The sequence below is a fragment of the Malus domestica genome, chromosome 10 (genome assembly GCF_042453785.1).
Source record: "Malus domestica chromosome 10, GDT2T_hap1".
NCBI classification, from domain to species: Eukaryota; Viridiplantae; Streptophyta; class Magnoliopsida; order Rosales; family Rosaceae; genus Malus; species Malus domestica.
In genome coordinates this window covers 18,799,077-18,819,221 of record NC_091670.1, presented here as the reverse complement: position 1 = coordinate 18,819,221, position 20,145 = coordinate 18,799,077, and the positions used below count along the sequence as shown (strand labels likewise).

The window sequence follows — 20,145 nt, the reverse complement described above, 5'->3', positions numbered from 1 at the left end:
TGTTCCTTTACCCTCTCTTCGATTTTTGAGAAAGTAATCATGTTGAGAGTCTGGCTCTCGAGATTCGGAGGGCGGTGCCTCTTCGATTTTGGAGCAAGCAATCTTGTTAGGAGTGTTTTCTCGAATGTGAGTAAAGGTTGGGCATGTTTGCTAGTCTACCTTGCCACGAAGCACAGAGGTTGACACACCGGGACTTTCCAATTATCCAGCAGTGGTACTGTTCCTTTACCCTTGTGGGTAATAATATGGTAGCTAGACCTTCAAAATTTATGTGTCTAAACTTTGTTAGTGTTGTTTCTTTGCAATTCTTTTACCCTTCTTGGTCAGAGCGATGTAGTGGGAGCTGCAAGCTTCACGTGTCTCAACTTTTTCAGAGAACTTTGGCAAAGTTATCTGTGGTACCCATGAGCTACTGTTGCGTGTGGGAAGTGGGTGATTGAACAGTACGATTCATGTGCTTTCTACTTCGCCAGAAATCTTCGACAGAATGCCCATAATTTCCGCAAAGCTGAGTGTGCGTGTGACAGGTGCTGACAAGGCTGGAAAAGTAGGTGCCTCTTCGATTTCTGAAATCGGCCCTCGTGGTCTCTGAGCAGCCCAGCTTTTGAGAAAGCAAGCCTCTTCGATTTCTGAGATCGGCCTTTGTGGTCTTTGAGCAGCCCAGCTTTTGAGAATCTCTGAGCAGCCCAGCTTTTGAGAAAGCAAACGCCTCTTCGATTTCTGAGCAGGCGCCTCTTCGATTTCTGAAGCTTCGTCGAGTGCAGATTTTTATAGGGGCTGACATTAAGTTCCAAAGCACACTTGAATATCCACCAGTAGAAGCTCCATTCTTGCACTTCTAAGATCTTGATTTGTCCGACCTCTTCTCTCTTCAACACCTTTGAAAATGTCTGGCCCCTCCGACCGTCGTTTTGACTTGAACCTTGTTGAAGAGGCAGCCCCGCCTTCTCCAGACAACATATGGCGCCCATCCTTCGTCTCCCCTACTGGTCCTCTTACCGTTGGGGATTCCGTGATGAAGAATGATATGACCGCTGCGGTAGTGGCCAGGAACCTTTTCACTCCCAAAGATAACAGACTACTTTCCAAACGGTCTGATGAGTTGTCTGTTAAGGATTCTCTGGCTCTCAGTGTTCAGTGTGCAGGTTCTGTGTCTAATATGGCCCAACGCCTATTTGCTCGAACCCGCCAAGTTGAATCATTGGCGGCTGAAGTGATGAGTCTCAAACAGGAGATTAGAGGGCTCAAGCATGAGAATAAACAGTTGCACCGGCTCGCACATGACTATGCTACAAACATGAAGAGGAAGCTTGACCAGATGAAGGAATCTGATGGTCAGGTTTTACTTGATCATCAGAGATTTGTGGGTTTGTTCCAAAGGCATTTATTGCCTTCGTCTTCTGGGGCTGTACCGCGTAATGAAGCTCCAAATGATCAATCTCTGATGCCTCCTCCTTCTAGGGTTTTGTCCAATACTGAGGCTCCGAATGATCCCCCTCCGGTGCCTTCTCTTTCTGGGGCTCTACCGACTGCTGAGACTTCTCCTAAGCAACCTTTGTGAAGGCTCCCTCTTGTTTGTTTATTTTGACTCAAGTATATGTACATATTTGTAACTTATCGGGGATATCAATAAATAAGCTTTCCTTCATTTCAACGTATTGTGTTAAATACACCAAAGCCTTCTTCGCTAAGTTCTTTGAATTTTCTTTTGTTGAAGCTTGTATGTTGAAGCTTTGTGAGTGGAGCATATAGGTTGAGGTAGTGTTCCCTTAATTTCCCGAGTGCGGAAAACTTCTCGGTTGGAGACTTGGAAAATCCAAGTCACTGAGTGGGATCGGCTATATGAATCTTAGAACGCCATTGTGTTCTGTCCTGTGTCATGTCCTCCGTTAGATCCAAGTACTCTAAGTCTTTTCTTAGGGTCTCTTCCAAAGTTTTCCTAGGTCTTCCTCTGCCCCTTCGGCCCTGAACCTCTGTCCCATAGTCGCATCTTCTAATCGGAACGTCAGTAGGCCTTCTTTGCACATGTCCAAACCACCGTAACCGATTTTCTCTCATCTTGCTTAACGTTGCGAACGCTTAGGTAAGCTTCAAGTGAGTATATTGATGGTAGTGAGTATGATCGTGTTGAGATGTATTTATAGCTCATTGTCCTGCACTTCGGTGTTAGTGCTTCGCCCGAGGACAGGGCCTAGCCTTCACGTGATTGTTCACCTCCCACATCACACGCTTACCTTGGATCCAAGGCAGGTGCTAGCCTATCGTACATACCACATTAGGTGGTTCCGACTCGTAGGTGACTTGCGATACTTTGCACAGCCTTCACATGACCGTAGCACTTGAGTGTATTTATTTACACCCAACCTGTCATACAGACCACATTAGGTGGTTCTGACTTGTGTGCAGAGAACTAGTTGAAGAGCTATAGACTTAGTCGTACAGGTCACATTTTGTGACTCCGGCTTATATACTATTTCATATGGATTTATATCAGCAGAGTGGTTACCCTCAATATCTTGGAGGTTATACGTCGTATCCGCCATATTCAGCTGATGGATCACAATGGTACCCTGGAGGATAATCCCAGCACGTGGAGGTTGCTTCTAGTAGTGCAGGATCATCGACGCAGTCTAATCAGCCAGGCCAGAGGCGTAATGTGCAAGGTCGTAGTGGGCAAACTAGCAGAAGTCGTGGAGGACGACAACAAGCTCAGGGATGTATTCACCACATAACACTGTAGGATGCTCAAAATAATCCTGATTTGATCATGGGTACGTTGAATATTCTTGGTCATTTTGCTAGAGTATTAATTGATTATGGTGCTACGCATTATGTTATTTCTCATATGTTCGCTCAGACGACCCAACCTCATCTTACACCTTTTGGGTACGATTTAGAGTTTGCGATGCCTAGAGGGGAGAGATGTTATGTTAGTTGTGTATATTCAGGATGTCCCGTGATAGTGGATGATGTAGTTATGCCAGCTAATCTCATCCCGTTAGATATTGTTGATTTTGATGTTATTTTGGGCATAGATTGGTTACATTATAATCGTGCCAATATAGATTGCTACGGGAAGTCAGTTACTTTTTATCGTCCTAGATTGCCTTAAGTTACATCTATGGGCGAGTGTAGTGGGGTGAGACATGGTGTTAGTTCTGCCATAAGAGCTAAAAAGTTGTTAGAGAAAGGTTGTCAGGGATATTTGGCTCATGTAGTGTTGAATGATAATACTCCTAATAGTGTGGAGAATGTTCGTGTGGTCAGGTATTTTCCTGATGTATTCCCTGATGATTTACCTGGATTGCCGCTAGACCAAAATGTGGAGTTCATTATTGATTTGCTTCCAGGTACTGATCCTATATCTTTAACTCCTTATCGAATGGCTCATACTGAATTGAAGGAATTAAAAATCCAATTGCAGGAATTAGTTGATAAGGATTTTATTCAGCCTGGTACTTCACCCTAGGGAGCTCCAGTTTTATTTGTGAAGAAGAAAGACGGGACTTTGAGGCTATGTTTGCTTATAGACAATTGAATCGGGTAACAATTAAAAACCGTTATCCATTGCCGCGTATAGATGATTTATTTGATCAGCTTCGGGGCGCCTGTATGTTTTCTAAGATTGATTTGAGGTCTGGTTATTATCAATTGAAGATCAGAAGTGAGGATGTCCCTAAGACAGCTTTTAAGACTCGATATGGTCATTATGAGTTTCTTGTGATGCCATTCGGGTTGACTAATGCACATGCAGCTTTTATGGATTTGATTAATCGAGTATTCTAGTAATATTTAGACAGGTCTGTCATTGTTTTCATTGATGATATTCTGGTGTACTCTAATTCTAAATCATAGCATGTTCGACATCTCACTTTGGTGTTGAAGAAATTGAGGGAACACCAGTTGTATGCTCAGTTTAGCAAATGCCAATTTTGGCTAGATCAAGTAGCATTTTTGGGACATGTTATATCAGCTCAAGGTATTCTGGTGGATCCTAAAAAAGTGGCAGCAATTGAGAATTAGGAGCAACCACGAATCAGCAGTGAGCAGCCTGCATCCTGGTGGAGACAAGAGTCTTATCAGTTATCACTAGAGGAAGCTGCTGATTAGGAAATTTTTAAGCAGTTATTTCAGAAGAGATTCATTCCTCCAGAATATATAGATCGCAAGAAGCAAGAATTCACGCACTTTAAACAGGGAAAGATGACAGCTAATGAGTACTACAATAGGTTTACTGATTTGTCTCGTTATCACCCGGAGGTTGCTGCTAATCCGGTTGAGATGCTTCGTCGTTTCAGGTTGGGTACTAAGAAGAAATGACGTTCTATGGCGACCATGACTCCTTGTGCTATTTACCAGGAGTTTTATGAGATTTTACTGCGGATTGAAGATTAAGAGAATATGCCTAGTGAGAGCGAGGAGAAATAAGACAACCAGAAGAAGAAAGATGATCAAGGTAAGGGTCAATCATCTTAGGGACCTTGTAAGACTCAAAGTTTTAAGAGGAGTGGCGCTAGTTCTAGTTCTTTTAGCTGGGGTATGAGTTCCACTAGGCAAATGAGTGGTGGTAGATTTTCTGGAGGTCCTCATTTTCAGAGGCATAGAGATTTTGGTGGTTCTGGTAGTCCGTTTTGTCGTAGATGTAATAGTCGACATTTTGGGGAGTGCAGACAGGGTATTAGAAAATGTTTTACCTATGGTCAATTGGGGCATCAGGCTATGCATTGTCCTCAGAATCAGCATAGGCCCTAGCAGCCTTCTTTGCCACTACCAGTGCCGAGCCAGCAAGTTCAAGGATCTTGTAGTTATGGTCAGACAGGTCGCGGAGGTGCTTATCATTATCAAGGCGATGTAGCTCCTTATTCTGCATGGCAGTATCAATATCTGCATGACTCATATCAGCAGAATGGTTACCCTCAGTATCTTGGAGGTTATACGTCGTATCCGCCGTATTCAACTAATGGATCACAATGGTACCTTGGAGGATAATCCCAGCACGTGGAGGTTACTTCTAGTAGTGCATAATCATCGAGGCAGTCTAATCAGCCAGGCCAGGGGCGTAATGTGCAAGGTCGTAGTGGGCAGACTAGCAGAAGTCGTGGAGGACGACAACAAGCTCAGGGATGTATTCATCACATAACACTGCAGGATGCTCAAAATAATCCTGATTTGATCATGGGTACGTTGAATATTCTTGGTCATTTTGCTAGAGTATTAATTGATTATGATGCTACGCATTATATTATTTCTCATATGTTCGCTCAGACGACCCAACCTCATCCTACACTTCTTGGGTATGATTTAGAGTTTGCGATGCCTAGAGGGGAAAGATGTTATGTTAGTTGTGTATATTCAGGATGTCCCGTGTTAGTGGATAATGTAGTTATGCCAGCTAATCTCATCCCGTTAGATATTGTTGATTTTGATGTTATTTGGGGCACAGATTGGTTGCATTATAATCGTGCCAATATAGATTGCTACAGGAAGTCAGTTATTTTCTATCGTCCTAGATTGCCTTAAGTTTCATCTATGGGCGAGTGTAGTGGGGTGAGACATGGTGTTAGTTCTGCCATAAGAGCTAAAAAGTTGTTAGAGAAAGGTTGTCAAGGATATTTGGCTCATGTAGTGTTGAATGATAATACTCCTAATAGTGTGGAGAATGTTCGTGTGGTCAGGTATTTTCCTGATGTATTCCCTGATGATTTACCTGGATTGCCGCTAGACCAAAATGTGGAGTTCATTATTGATTTGCTTCCAGGTACTGATCCTATATCTTTAACTCCTTATCGAATGGCTCATATTGAATTGAAGGAATTAAAAATCCAATTGCAGGAATTAGTTGATAAGGATTTTATTCAGCCTGGTACTTCACCCTAGGGAGCTCCAGTTTTATTTGTGAAGAAGAAAGACGGGACTTTGAGGCTATGTTTGCTTATAGACAATTAAATCGGGTAACAATTAAAAACCGTTATCCATTGCCGCGTATAGATGATTTATTTGATCAGCTTCGGGGCGCCTGTATGTTTTCTAAGATTGATTTGAGGTCTGGTTATTATCAATTGAAGATCAGAAGTGAGGATGTCCCTAAGACAGCTTTTAAGACTCGATATGGTCATTATGAGTTTCTTGTGATGCCATTCGGGTTGACTAATGCACCTGCAGCTTTTATGGATTTGATTAATCGAGTATTCTAGTAATATTTAGACAGGTCTGTCATTGTTTTCATTGATGATATTCTGGTGTACTCTAATTCTAAATCCTAGCATGTTCGACATCTCACTTTGGTGTTGAAGAAATTGAGGGAACACCAGTTGTATGCTCAGTTTAGCAAATGCCAATTTTGGCTAGATCAAGTAGCATTTTTGGGACATGTTATATCAGCTCAAGGTATTCTGGTGGATCCTAAAAAAGTGGCAGCAGTTGAGAATTGGGAGCAACCACGAATCAGCAGTGAGCAGCCTGCATCCTGGTGGAGACAAGAGTCTTATCAGTTATCACTAGAGGAAGCTGCTGATTAGGAAATTTTTAAGCAGTTATTTCAGAAGAGATTCATTCCTCCAAAATATATAGATCGCAAGAAGCAAGAATTCATGCATTTTAAACAGGGAAAAATGACAGCTAATGAGTACTACAAGAGGTTTACTGATTTGTCTCGTTATCACCCGGAGGTTGCTGCTAATCCGATTGAGATGCTTCGTCGTTTCAGGTTGGGTACTAAGAAGAAATGACGTTCTATGGCGACCACGACTCCTTGTGCTATTTACCAGGAGTTTTATGAGATTTTACTGTGGATTGAAGATTAAGAGAATATGCCTAGTGAGGAATTCCATTTGGTGTGCCAGGCACGTGCATGCGCATGGCGGCATGTCTGGCCATGCATTGGCCGGCGCGTGGGTGATCGAAAAAATTTTCTAAAAATATGGGGATGTTTATGGGGTTGAGTAGTCCATGTTGGTATATTCAAACACCCCAATTGAGCGATGTATGAGAAATTATTACCTAATTTTGTTTATGTGCTTAAAAAATAACGTTTAAATAGTTGTTTCGCATATAGGTGAGACCTATCCAAAGGAAGAGCGCAGTCAAGCAAGGCTTGAGGGTTACGACCCTTCTACATATCAGTGAGTGGGCTTTTCGTTTTCAATAAATATACACTTGGTATTTTTCCCAGAAAACTTAATTAAATTATTTGATATTTTGAAATGCCATGTCAAATGCTCTATGTTTGATTATGCATTAGTATGGTTATATATGTATATTGTTGCTTGATGCTACGGACGCTCAGGTAAGCTTCAGGTGAGTATATTGATGGTAGTGAGTATGATTGTGTTGAGATGTATTTATAGCTCATTGTCCTGCACCCTGGTGTTAGTGCTCCGCCCGAGGACAGGGCTTAGCCTTCACCTGATCGTTCACCTCCCGCACCACACGCTCACCCCAGCCTGTCGTCCAAACCACATTAGGTGGTTCCAACTCGTAGGTGACTTGCGATACTTCGCACAGCCTTCACATGACCGTAGCACTTGAGCATATTTATTTACACCCAGCCTGTCGTACATACCACATTAGGTGGTTCCGACTTGTGTGCAGAGAACTAGTTGAGGAGCTATAGACTCAGCCGTACAGGTGACGTTATGTGACTCCGACTTCCATACTATTTCATATTGATTTATTTCACCTGACTTACTTATTTCTTGCTAAGATTTGACATGGTATATTTGTGGAATTTTTATTTTGAATTTGGTTTTGAGATATAAACATGTATGATATTTTCTGGGAATTATATAGGTTTTACGGTGAGGGGTTACTACTTTTGATAAGTGAAATGGTTTTGAAAAGCTTTGTTTTCACCAACTCACACTTTCTATTTTGCGGGCGTCCAGGTTTTAGGTAGGAGTGCTTGTTGGTGGCTTACGAGGAATCATCGGTGGTTCTGACAGATTATCACCATTGTAGGATCATCTTTGGTATTGTATAATTAGTATTTGTCCTGCTGAACTGCACTTAGGATACCTACGCTCTGCTTATGTGTAGTCATTCTTATTCTCGTCATTTACCTTATCCTTTCTAGTGTTTTAGTCAGTTTGGTTTTTATTTATTCGCATTTCTTTATATCGTTATTCTTCCGCACTGCGCACATGGCTACGCCACCCTCACGTGACGGTCAGCATGCCTCGATCTAGGTCGGGGTGTGTCAGGTAACAAATAAATAATACAAACAAATAATTATAATCAAAGTAGGTAACAAATAAATAATACAAACAAATAAATAATATATTGTTACCTGATCCGCTAAATTTTCCCCAATTCAAATATTACCACTAGCTTGTGCCAAGGCGTCTCTCCACATACTAAACGATTGGCTAAGTATTTTCCAACGACTGGACATCGATTCTTTGGTTTTTTTCCCACCCATTTTCTCAAGACAATTGGTATGAATAAGACTCCACATTTCTCGCAACTGCATCTCATTACCCGTAAGCGAATTATGAGTAACTTCAGTCCAGCTACTACACAACGCAACATCTTCAAGAAGCATCCAATTCGTACTTGCATTAGTAGTCATTTTGTTGGAAAAAATTGGATTGAAACTTTGAGAGAAAGATAGGAATGTGGTTGAAAGTAGTTGAGAAAATATGAATTGTGGTGTAGGGTATAAGATAATGAGAAGGTATTTATAGAAAAGTATTTTTTTTTAATTTTCAAAATATTTTTCCGGATTTTTAATAATTTTTTACATTGTTTTTAAATTTTTATTCACCTAATTAATCTTTGCCATTAGATTTTAAAAATTTTGAATTGTAACACTCCAGATTGTGCCACGTGGCACAACGGTAATATTTCACAATTTTAAAATATCCCTGCGCCCACTTCTCTGCAGCTTGAGACTGCTCGCCAAGAGATCGTGGATTTGAAGACTAGGCTTGACGCAATCCAAGTAAAGTACGAAAGTGCAGTGAAGAAGATCGAGAAGCATAGACTCTAGTTTCACACCAACAAGGCTATGTGCATTTGTTTTTCCAAGTCATGATCATAAAAAAAAATATAGTTTAAACAAAGATAATGTAAAGAACTAATGCCAAGCATAAATTTCTTGAAAGTTAAGAGAAAATAAAGACCAAATCTTATCAATGAATTGGAAAGTAGCCAAAAATAACAAGACACAAAGAAAAAGAAAATATTTTTGGATTTTTCAGAAATTTATAATTTTTTTATGTATTTATTTATTTTAATTTTCTACAAAAAAAAATGAACAAGACTGAAAAAAATGAAGAGAAGAGTAAAGAAAATAGACAATACATAAAGAAAAATTAATCAATAAAGCTCTTAGACAAAGAAACTTCCCGGGTTTCAAGGAGACGGGCAAGCAAAGATGTAGAAGGCAATCCACCCCCAAACTTGAATTTTGTATTGGCAACAAGGTAAAGTGGCTCCATTTTTCTGCAAAAACAATAAAACAATGGGTAAGCTAACAAGAGAATTAGGAGAATAATTTTTTTTATTGAAAAAAAAACTAAAAATAAACACTAAAGCTAAACCAACTACGAAAATGTAACAATCCAATTAAGTAAGGAATAGAATCAAATTCGATCCCCGGCAACGGCGCCAGAAACTTGTTGCGAAAATTAGATAACCGAAATTAGGCTCATTAACTCTCAAATTTTTGTGCTCACAAGTATACGAATCAAATGAGAGTATAGCATATAAGCATGGATATCGTCCCACAGAGATCAAATTGATTCTAAAAATCTTACTAACTAAATTGAAACAAATTGTAATTGAGAAGCTTTAATGGAAAAGAGCGAAATTTTGAATTAAACTAAAAATGAAATATGACTTGAAAATAAAATGCATGAAATAATAAAATTAAAAACATAAGAAAATAAAACCTAGGGCATCCGAATTCACTGTAACCAATTCTACTTAATTCCCTTAATATGCTATGCTCAAGTAGTTCCCCAATACTGATGATCGATTTTCCCTAAATTATTCGACGGCCATGGCATCTGGTTACATCAAAAGTATCCTTACTATGTTAACCCTCTATGGCATCTAGATGGATTTAAACAAGTAAGAACCCATTAAGCTCTATGGAATTCGTTGGAAAATCACACAAACCCTAATTGTATGGCATCTACAAATAGGTGGTTATGGTATCAATTGCCAGAAGCTAAACCCAAGTTAAATAGGGCATATACTCTAACTTGCATCAAATCAACCTAATTTAAACCTAGATGGTGATCAAGCATCTAAATAAAAATCAAGCGCAATACAAATAGCAAAAGATACTCAATGAAGAAGAAAATCATGATAATAACAATGCCACAAGGCAATTAAGTAATCATGACTAGGGCTATATCGTAGCCCTAGAAAAGAAAAACTCCAAAGTAGCTCTTCCTCTTGGCCTTCCTTGTCGCAACCTCCTATGTACAATAGATGATTTTTGGTTTTGTTTTTGTGGTTGACCCCCCATATCATAAGAAGAAGGATCTCCTTATATAAAATAAACGGCAAACAAGCGCCTAAAGGTAATTAAAAGCATACTAATTACTAATCCTAATGGAAATAATAAAAAATAAACGGAAATAATAAAACTAATTATTAAGTTCTCTCCTAAATTCCATTGAATAGCACTCCCATGTCCATTTGATTTCCAAAACCGTTGCAGTCTCATCTTCTTGTTGTAACGCATATGCCTCGGTTCAGTTAATTAGCCTCTTGCTCCATTGGAATTACTCTAGACACTCAAAAAGCTCATTTTTCACTTCTTTTTCACGTACCTCCCGTATTGAATGCCTATAAATTAAAACAATATAAATTAGTGCATTTAACTCATTTATATACACAAAATCCAAAGGAAATATATGATTAAAATATATGAAAATATGTACCCATCACTAACCATTCACTATCTTAGCCTCATCCATGACTACATTAAAACAATTAAGTTTTATAAAAAAATTTAATGAAAAATAGTTAGAAGGGATCCGCTCACATAAATTTTGAGTGTGTCTCTTCAAGAGACGTCTTGCTTTGTATCTAAGTTACTCAAGCTTACACGTGAAAAAGATTCCTTTAGTACTCATCTAAGTAAATTTTAAAGCTTTTTAATTCAAACGTGATAAACAATCTCAAATTTGTTTAAATAGAGCGCATCACGTGATTCGAAACGTTGAATAACCTTAAAGTAGGTATGTGGTTCCCACGCGCCGCTGTGTGGACGGTCACCGCCGCCATGCCCCGGTTGGTCGCCAGTGGACGAGCCGCTGCTGTCGGCGAGCCGGTTGGCAACTTATTACCAAATCAAAAAATGAACGCAATCAAACAGGCCCTTAACAAGTCTTCACACCCGAGTTTCCCAAACTCACAAAGAGGCACGTGCATTTCAGAGAAGAAGGTTCTGAAAGCGCACAAAAGCCCTTCACTTGTTAGCCCTGTTTGGTCTGTCCTTGTTATAACAAGAACAGAAATAGTTCTCCCCACAAAAAAAATAAAAAAAAATAAAAAAAATAAAAAATAAAAAAAACAGAAATATCTCTCAAATTAAACACACAAACCAAAAGCACCAAAAAAAGAGAGGAAAAAACACACTACAACTCTCAAGGGGGTCAATCTAACCTCGGCCACCTTCGCCTCAGGTGCCTCTCTCTCTATCTCTCTCTCTCTCTCTCTCTCTCTCTCTCTCATCGTTCTTTGGTCAATTTGCTTGTTGGGTTTTCAATTCGCGCCCAAATCTCAACTGGATTTCTTTCATTTCTGTAAATTGTTGCTGAAATCTGTCAAATATTTTTGCGTTTTTTGCTTCCGCTACTCTTTCCTTCTACTTTTTGAATTGCAGGAAAGATATTTTGATCTCTGTGTCGGTGAGCTCTTGATATGGTCAACGTTTAGTTCCCAATGATTTCTGTCTTTCTAATTTTAGTAATTTGAGCAAACTTTGACTACCCTCGTTCGTTTGGATTGAGAAATTGAGAAATTTACTTCTGTTGCTGTAATTTTGGTGAACATACAGGTGAAAGCATTGTCTGAAAATTAGGGTTTTAGGTTTTGGATTGAAGATCATGTCTTCTGTGATCTGGGTTTTGCTGGAGAATTCGAGGCTTCGATGAGGATCTGGTTTTGGTGAATTTTGGGAAGTGGAGTTGGGGGAAAATGGTGCTCAATCAGAGCTTTTCTCGTATCGACACTTTGGAGCTGAAAGCGCTAATTGTGCGAAAGATTGGGCATCAGAGAGCTGACAAATACTTTGATCTGATCAGAAGATTGTTTAGTTCAAAGATTAGCAAGTGCGAATTCGACAAGTTTTGCAATCGGATTATTGGGAGGGAAAATGTCAATCTTCATAACGGGCTTATTAAATCCATCCTCAAGAACGCCTGCCTTGCAAAACATCCGCCCTTGACCGGTGTTCGGAAAAGGGGATGCACCCTTAATGTTAAAGTAGCAAATGGTTATCAGAAGGATGCGCTTCACTCGATTAATGCAGATGCAGTTTCTCCATCCCCTGACAGGATCCTGTCTCCAGTTAATCGAGAACGCAAGTTTCAGGACCGCCCAAGTCCTTTGGGGCCAAATGGAAAGTCCCAACATTTTTCAAAAGCACAAGAGCAGCAAAGTGCTACTGAATTGCTTTCTTTTGGAAGCAGGCCGCCTGTTGAAGTTGCCTCTGTAGAAGATGGAGAAGAGGTTGAACAGGATGCAGGAAGCCCAGCTATTCAAAGTAGAAGCCCAGTAACTGCTCCACTCGGTATATATTTGGGTGGATCGCGTAAATCTCTTCCTAATGTATCAGTAAGTGGTGCTTACCACCCTGTGACCTGTCAAAACAGTGGTGAGCTACCTGATACGAGATCCTTAAGAAATCGTTTGGAGCGGAAGTTGGAGAAGGAGGGTATTAATGTCTCTATAGACTGTGTTAACCTCTTGAATAATGGATTGGATGCTTATCTGAAGAGGTTAATGGAACCTTGTATTCGGCTAGGCGGGACAAGGCATGGCAGTGATCACTTAAAACAAGTGAGTGGTTCATATCCGTACAACGATGGTTCAAATGGGATGTTGCGTGGAAGACATATGCAAAGAGAAACAAAATCTACTTATGCAACCATGTCAGATTTTTGTGCATCAGTGGAGCTAAATCCCCAAATGCTTGGCGTAGATTGGCCCATACAGCTCGAGAAGATTGTCTTGCGAGCATCTGAAGAGTGAGCAGAACCTTATACATAATCAACAATTGATGAGATCACGAGACATGAAATTGCACCCTCACTTACTCACAGTAGAGTGTTTTGAGTCAATTCTTTAACATGATCAACTCTTAAGCCTTTGCCTGTTTACGGAGTTTTGAAGCATTGCGATAGGGAATAAGTCGTAGATTATGTGAGAAGTTTTGCTTTATGTTGCGTTTCGATATAGGCTTGATAATTGTTATGGGGTTATGGGGGAGGGGGCATGTTAATACGATAGTATGTAAACTTTTCAATACAAGCAAGACATGGAAAGTGTGAAGAATTCTTCGCACCATCCTTCAACGGAAATTGTTTCTGCTCGCCCGTTTATTGTTACCAAGTCATGCGAAAAATGCAATATCCAGTGTTCAAATTATTGCAGTTGGACAGTGACCATTTCCATTGCTGCTTGGCGTTACTCCTCTCAGCTGACATATTTTCTCAAATGTCAGCGATTTCATTGTTGGCGTTTTACTCTTGTAATTGTTGTAAAGATTTTTACGTGGACACTCCAACTGATACTTGCGGTGTCTTCAACAACATCAACCTATTGCTTTATACAAAACCCTCAAACTTGACCCAACAGCATAAATACTTTTACACGAATGGTGAAAAGACACGATCCGAATGTAATTACCAATGAATCGCAATGAGAGCGAGATTCATAGCCTGTGCTTCAAGCCTTCAACCATAGTCCGGCTGTGGATGTCGTGCTCGCATTTCTGCTCAGGCGTCCAGAAGGTTCATCACAAGCAACTTCCAAGCAGGGTAGTTGAGACAAGCAACTTCCAAGCAGGGTAGTTGAGACATGTCTAAATCTTGAAGATGAGACTAGTAAAAAGAATAGGCGCCTAGAGTCAATCAGCTAGGACGTCCTTGTGCCAGCTTTCTCCAAGCCTGCCGTGTACGTCATGTAAATGGTCCACAGATACGAAAATCCGTTGCTCACTAATGGCTGTTCAAAATGAGAGCATCAAAAACAACCAAGTTAGTTTCCAGAGCGTGAGAAATGTGCAGGTGAACTGATCAAGTCGGAAACTTCCTACGCTTGTCAAGAGCCAAACTTTAGGCTCTTAACCCGTGTTTTGTAAAAACTCAGCAGCCCAAGCAATCCCAATTTCACGTAATTCCAAAATCCAAAATAAAACTGAGAAAAACCAAGCTAAAAGAGAGCCTTCCACATACCTGTAAATGGACAGGAATGAATCGGAATGTGATAAAATCACATATTGGCCAGTACATAACACCATTTAACAATGTAGGGAACAAGTCTCGCTGTAGGCGGGCAACAATTTCTTCACCATTTTCACCTGGAATTGGCAATCATGGTAACTACTTAGACCATATGAAATTAATCATGGTATCCACACATCTCTCTGCAGACACAATTTCACTCTATTTTTTAAAGTTTACAACGGGTAAATTTCTTACGCAGCAGTACAGGTTTTATTCATTATGCATCCAAGTCTTGCCTACAAACATCTAGACCATATTTTGTGGTGAACTACAACTGGAATTGTATAACATATTCACAAAACTTGGCTACTTTCGGTAGCAGCATCCTATTCCTATGATGAACAATTCGTCAAAGTGATAAACCAGCCTAATTCACAGTCATTGACAAACCAGCCTAATTTCCGCCTAATTCAACCCCTGAACCTTCAAAATGTGCATAGGGAATTCCACAACTTTCCTAAACATTGCAAAATACAAAATTTCCACAAAATCGAACATACAAGCATCACTCATCACAAAAAAATGTGTCATTAAGAAAGGAACTTTATGCACACCTTGTAGACATGCATTCAAGGAGAAGAAAACAGACGTCATTGTAGGTCCGTAAAGCAGCTGCCCCATTGCCATTTTCTTCATTGTCGAAAACATATCTCGTTTCGGCAAAGCTTTCGACATGAGATTGAACCAGAAATGCAGCGACGGACCCAAAACCAGCATCCCGTAGCCAGCCATGCGCGCTGTCCTTACAAGATCATAAGATTCTGATAAGGATGATTTTGCTAATGTCTGATAAAGATCATTACTTGGTTAGATACAACCAGAGCCAAACTGACCAAGTGGGTAACTACAAAATGCCCAAAAGTGACGATATAATTACAATTCGACCCACCTGGGAGGACAAATCGGCGGCGGTGTAAATAAGCGCCGCGGTCACACTCTTGGTCAAAATGGGGCGGCTCTGGATCATACCCAGGTACCATCCCACGAACCCCAACTTGGAAGCCGACGGCGCTTCGACGGAGGACTTGGAGGAGGAGAAGGCGGAGGAGAAGACGGAGGGGGAGAGGTCGTAGTCTCTGGCTTTGCGGAAGACTTGAGGGAAGCGGAGGTAGGCTTTGGAGGGGGTCTGGGTTTGGGTTTGGGTTTGGAGCAGTCTCCGGGGCGCGATCGGGTCGGTGATGGAGTTCTTGTGTAACAGGCGAGTGAGGTTGGTGCTCCGGCGGAAAGCGGCCGTCATGATGGCGGTTGGTGGGTTTCTTTGGTCGCGGAGACTGTGAGGCTGTGACGTGGGGGTTTTAAGTTTTAAGTTTTGAACAAAAGGGGGAGAGCTGAGAGAAACACGTGGAGAAACGTTAAAGCGAGTTTATCATTTCCCAGAAAAGCAGAGAGTCGGTGAAGAGAGTCGCACTCGCATACGTCATACACGTGACCGACGTTGTTGAAGGGCTGTTCCCTTTCCCTAACACCAAAATGTAATTGGATCAATTTCCAGAAAGTCAGGTGTTCCCTGGACTTGCCGACACGTCCTTCTATTTCATGCCACGTGCGGGCAATTCTACCCGTTGCCTTTACACTTGCAGTGATGCCCTTGAACATCTGCCTATTTTCATTTCAGTCACTTTAGTAGCTTGTAGCAGCTTCTTTCTATAAGCTGCTTCGTTTGTCTATCAGAATGTCTAGCATCAAGGGTTTTATATAGGGATACTTTAGATACGGTCCTTAATCATTAATATTTTTTTATTAAAACCTTAATGATATTCAAAGTTTGATCAAAGTCCATTGACTTTGTACACCTCATTGTATTACTATTAATATTTTTATTTTTATAGTTTTGACATTAATTGTTTGATATTTTATAAGATTTATAATCCTATAAATTTAAAATCCCTCATTATAATACTATTAGAAACGGTTACAATAAAAGAATTCAAACATTTTGATTGAATAAATGGATAAAAACTACGTAAAAATAAGAAATAATAAATGGAAAAAGAATGTATCCATAGTGTTAAAAAAATTGGTACATTTTACAAAAAAATTGGTACATTTCACATATAACAAAGTGGTACATTAATAAAGAAGAATGGGTACATTACAAATAAATTAGGGTACATATAAAAGATTAAAAACTTATGAGTACAAATGAATTTTTAAAAAATATAGGCCCTAAAAGAAATTAATACATGGGTACAAAATAAAACTAAAAAGAAAATACTACAAATTTTAAAAAACATGTTGCAAATTAAAAGTGGGTACAAACTAAAAATATAAATATATGATACAAAGTTTAGGCATAAAACATAAATATACCATATGTAATTTTTCTATCATTGATTAAATATGCAATGTCACGTGACGGTATACACATGGGTACAAACACAAATAAAACTTTAAAAAATATGGGCACAAAAAGAAACTAATATATGGGTACAAATTAAAAATGAAAAGAAAATTGGTACAAATTAAAAAATATTTGTAAATTAAAAATAGGAACAAACTAAAAATAAAAATATATGATAAAAAATTTAGCCATAAATATAAATATACTAATTGTAACATTTTTAACACTAAAAGAATATATTTAAAAATAAAAATATTTTATTATTCAAATAATTAATGATGTTATTAATACCCAAGGTGAAGGAAAAATTTTGTCCTAGCTAAGAACAAGTAAGAACATTTGAATACATGTGACAGTCCGTCCCTAATTTTAAGAATTTTTAAAGTTTTAATAAAGGATTTTACAAAAATGCCCTTTGAGGCACGTGCATTATTCGAGGTTATCGTTGTGTCGTGCCATCTAAGAATTTTTTTTTCTTTTCTTGACATATCCTCGTAGTATTCAGCACTACGGACGCGTGGGCGTAGACGGTTCGTGATTTGAAGTTTTATCGAAAAAGTTATTAACGTTTGAAATTGGGATTTTAAGGAATTATAATTTTAGTAAAATATAGAAATTCTTTTATGAAAATGGACGGCCCAGATTTAATGATGAATGAAATGGATGGTTGGGATGAGCGAAAGGTTTTGTGTGTGTATGTATGGGAAGCTGTCGGGGAAGGGAGGAAGAAACAGAGAAAAATCGGGATTGGGCAAGGCTGCCCAATCTGGAAACAGAGAGATGAAGCCGAATGGGAAGGAGAGAGAGAAAGATGAGTGACGAATCAGGAAGAGAACAGGAGGGAAAGGAGGAAGAAAGGAAAGGAGGGGATCGGTCGGGTCCTGGCGACCCGCGCACCCAACCCACGCGACCCGGAGGGAAGTCCGGCCAAATTTGGCCATTTCAGGCGAGTTTTACTCAGTTTTCACTTGGTATCATCATGGCATCATCCCAGCTTCCATTTCCATCCGAGTTTGAGGGTCATTGGTCGTGATTTCATGACAAAAGTTCACGTCGAGCCCGAGGGCACCCACGGTGGAATCCGCCAATTCTGAAGCAATTTCTTCCAATTGACACTACTCATACCCTCCCCTTGAGGCCTAGAACAATGCCCAATCGTTGGTTGGAGCGGCGGAGTTGGATTGAAGTCGAATTGAAGATCACCCATTTCTAGGGTTTCGTACGGGTTTGATGAAATTGAAGTGTTTCCAGGCCACATTGGCATTGGCCACAGGTATAAAGTTTGTTCTACTCTTCGATACCTTCAATTCTGTATTTTTTTGAGAATTTTTGGAAATAGTTAGATTTTCCGGCGAACCGAGGCGGCCGACCGCCACCCGCGGCGGCCCGTGCGGCGGCGCGTGGCCAATGGCCCGCCAATGTCATTCTTAGCTTGTGTTTAAGGTTCTAGGTTCAGTTTTGATAATTGATGGACGTAAATTGAATAATTGAACCTAAGTTCGTTACGATTCGTGGTTAGGTGAAAATGTGAATTGACGATCCGACCGTTGGATCGTCACCAAACTTTGATACGTTGTAATACGTAATATTTGAGGATTTTAGGAACTTACGGATCGGGAATCCGATTTACGGATCTTTCGGAATTAGAGTTGTAAGTTCATAAAATAGAATGTTAACCGTCACTTGGTTTTGACAATTGACGGAGATCCGACCGTTGGATGGTAATGAAATTTTAGGATGATGTCCTAGAGGTATATTGTGGACCTCTGGAAGTTATGGATTTAAAATCTGATTTGCAGGCCTTCCAGATCAAACTCCGTAGTGACGTGTCTTATATAAGTTATAAATTCTATCGATATGATTTCTAAGGTTGGATTTGATTATTGTTCTAGGCGGCGATCGTCATGACGCCTTGATGTATGGTGCTACGGAGTTGTTGGGCGAATTTCAGGTGAGTGGGCAGTTTTTGTCTTTCGTATTACCTATATACTATTAATTGTCCCAGAAATCGAATTTATATGAAAGTATGTTTTCAATTGCCATGATGCATATCATAAATTATATGAATTGATATTGATGCTTATATATATATGTGAATTGGTGTTGTGGACGCACAGGTGAGTATCCGGTGAGTTTATATGGTTTATGCGAATGAATGATGATGTGAATTATGTTGAGAGCTCATAACTTGCACCCTTGGTGTTAGTGCTTATGTTATTCACCCTGCATCACACGCTCATCTTGTATCCAAGTAGATGCTAGTCGTACAGACCACTAGAGGTGGTTCCGACATGCCAGTCGTATAGACCATTAGAGGGGTTCCGACTGGTAGGTGACCTTAGATTATGTGCACAGATGATTGATGAGAGAAGCACTAGAGCATATTATTTCACCATCTTAGTCGTACAGACTACTATAGGTAGTTCCGACTTATGTGCAGTGTAGTGCCGTACAGGTCACAGTGGTGACTCCGGCAAGGCCGTACAGGTCACAGTTGGTGACTCCGGCTGGATGGGATATTGAGCTATAGAATCAGCCGTACAGGACCACTGTAGGGTCTCCGGTTGATTTATTATTTCGCCTGATTTATATTGATGCATTCATACTATATTTTGGCATATGACATGGCATGGCATATTCTTCCTGAAAAGCGTTGAAGTATTGTGATTTGAGCTTTTGATGATATATATATATATATATATATATATGTTTATATACTACTTTTCTGGGAAAGTATACAGGTTTTACAGCGAGGGGTTAGAAATGTTTTAAATGAAATGTTTTCGAAAAACTTTGTTTTACTGAACCACTCAATTTTGTTTTGCGCCTCTCCAGGTTCTAAATAGTTGAGCTTTGGTGGCCACGAGGAATCCAACGGTGTTCTGACAGAATTCACAAAAGTATGATTCACCCTCGGGTGTTATATCTTAGTAATTGTATTTTTAAAGCTTCCGAACTGTGTAAATGGTTACGTCACTCTCACGTGACGGCCAGCATGCCCTTCTTCGGGACGGGGTGTGTCAATACATATGCAAACTATTAACATATTAAAGTAGGCATGCATTCAAAAACAATTCATAAAACCCATGACTTTCAAAGCCTAGTATATGGTGAACCAATAAACTCTTTAACATCATTTAAAGAGAAGGTAAGATTTAGAGTTTCTTTACCCTTGAAGCTCATCCTTGATTACACAAGGGATTCACCCAAGTGGAGGGCCTTCAAGTCACCTCCTTGCTCCTTAGATCTTCCTTGTGATTTTCCTCCTTTAGTGCTCATTTTCTTCTTTGAGGATTTGAGGATTAGTTCTTCAAAACATCAAAAGCTTGATGTCTCTAA

At 39.8% G+C, this 20,145-nt stretch overlaps 2 protein-coding genes across 3 annotated transcripts; one reads left to right on the top strand and one right to left on the bottom strand.

Moving 5' to 3' along the window:
- Positions 1-11,504: 11,504 nt before the first annotated feature.
- LOC103430147 (uncharacterized) lies at positions 11,505-13,538 on the top strand. The gene is made up of 2 exons (XM_008368278.4): positions 11,505-11,639; positions 12,014-13,538. Exon 2 carries the CDS (start codon positions 12,154-12,156, stop codon positions 13,207-13,209), a length of 1,056 nt encoding a protein of 351 aa, XP_008366500.1. The 5' UTR covers positions 11,505-11,639; positions 12,014-12,153; the 3' UTR covers positions 13,210-13,538.
- Positions 13,528-15,844, bottom strand: LOC103430146 (protein SYM1-like). Of its 2 annotated transcripts, XR_011572021.1 has the most exons (5): positions 15,355-15,844; positions 15,020-15,251; positions 14,415-14,539; positions 13,732-14,184; positions 13,528-13,634 (listed from the first exon to the last, which is right to left on the bottom strand). XR_011572021.1 is itself a non-coding variant. In XM_008368277.4 (4 exons), exons 1-4 carry the CDS (start codon positions 15,700-15,702, stop codon positions 14,095-14,097), a joined length of 795 nt encoding a protein of 264 aa, XP_008366499.1. In that variant the 5' UTR covers positions 15,703-15,844; the 3' UTR covers positions 13,528-14,094. The 2 variants fall into 2 exon arrangements, 1 of the variants encoding a protein (XP_008366499.1); XM_008368277.4 differs by having other exon boundaries at positions 13,528-14,184.
- Positions 15,845-20,145: the final 4,301 nt, after the last annotated feature.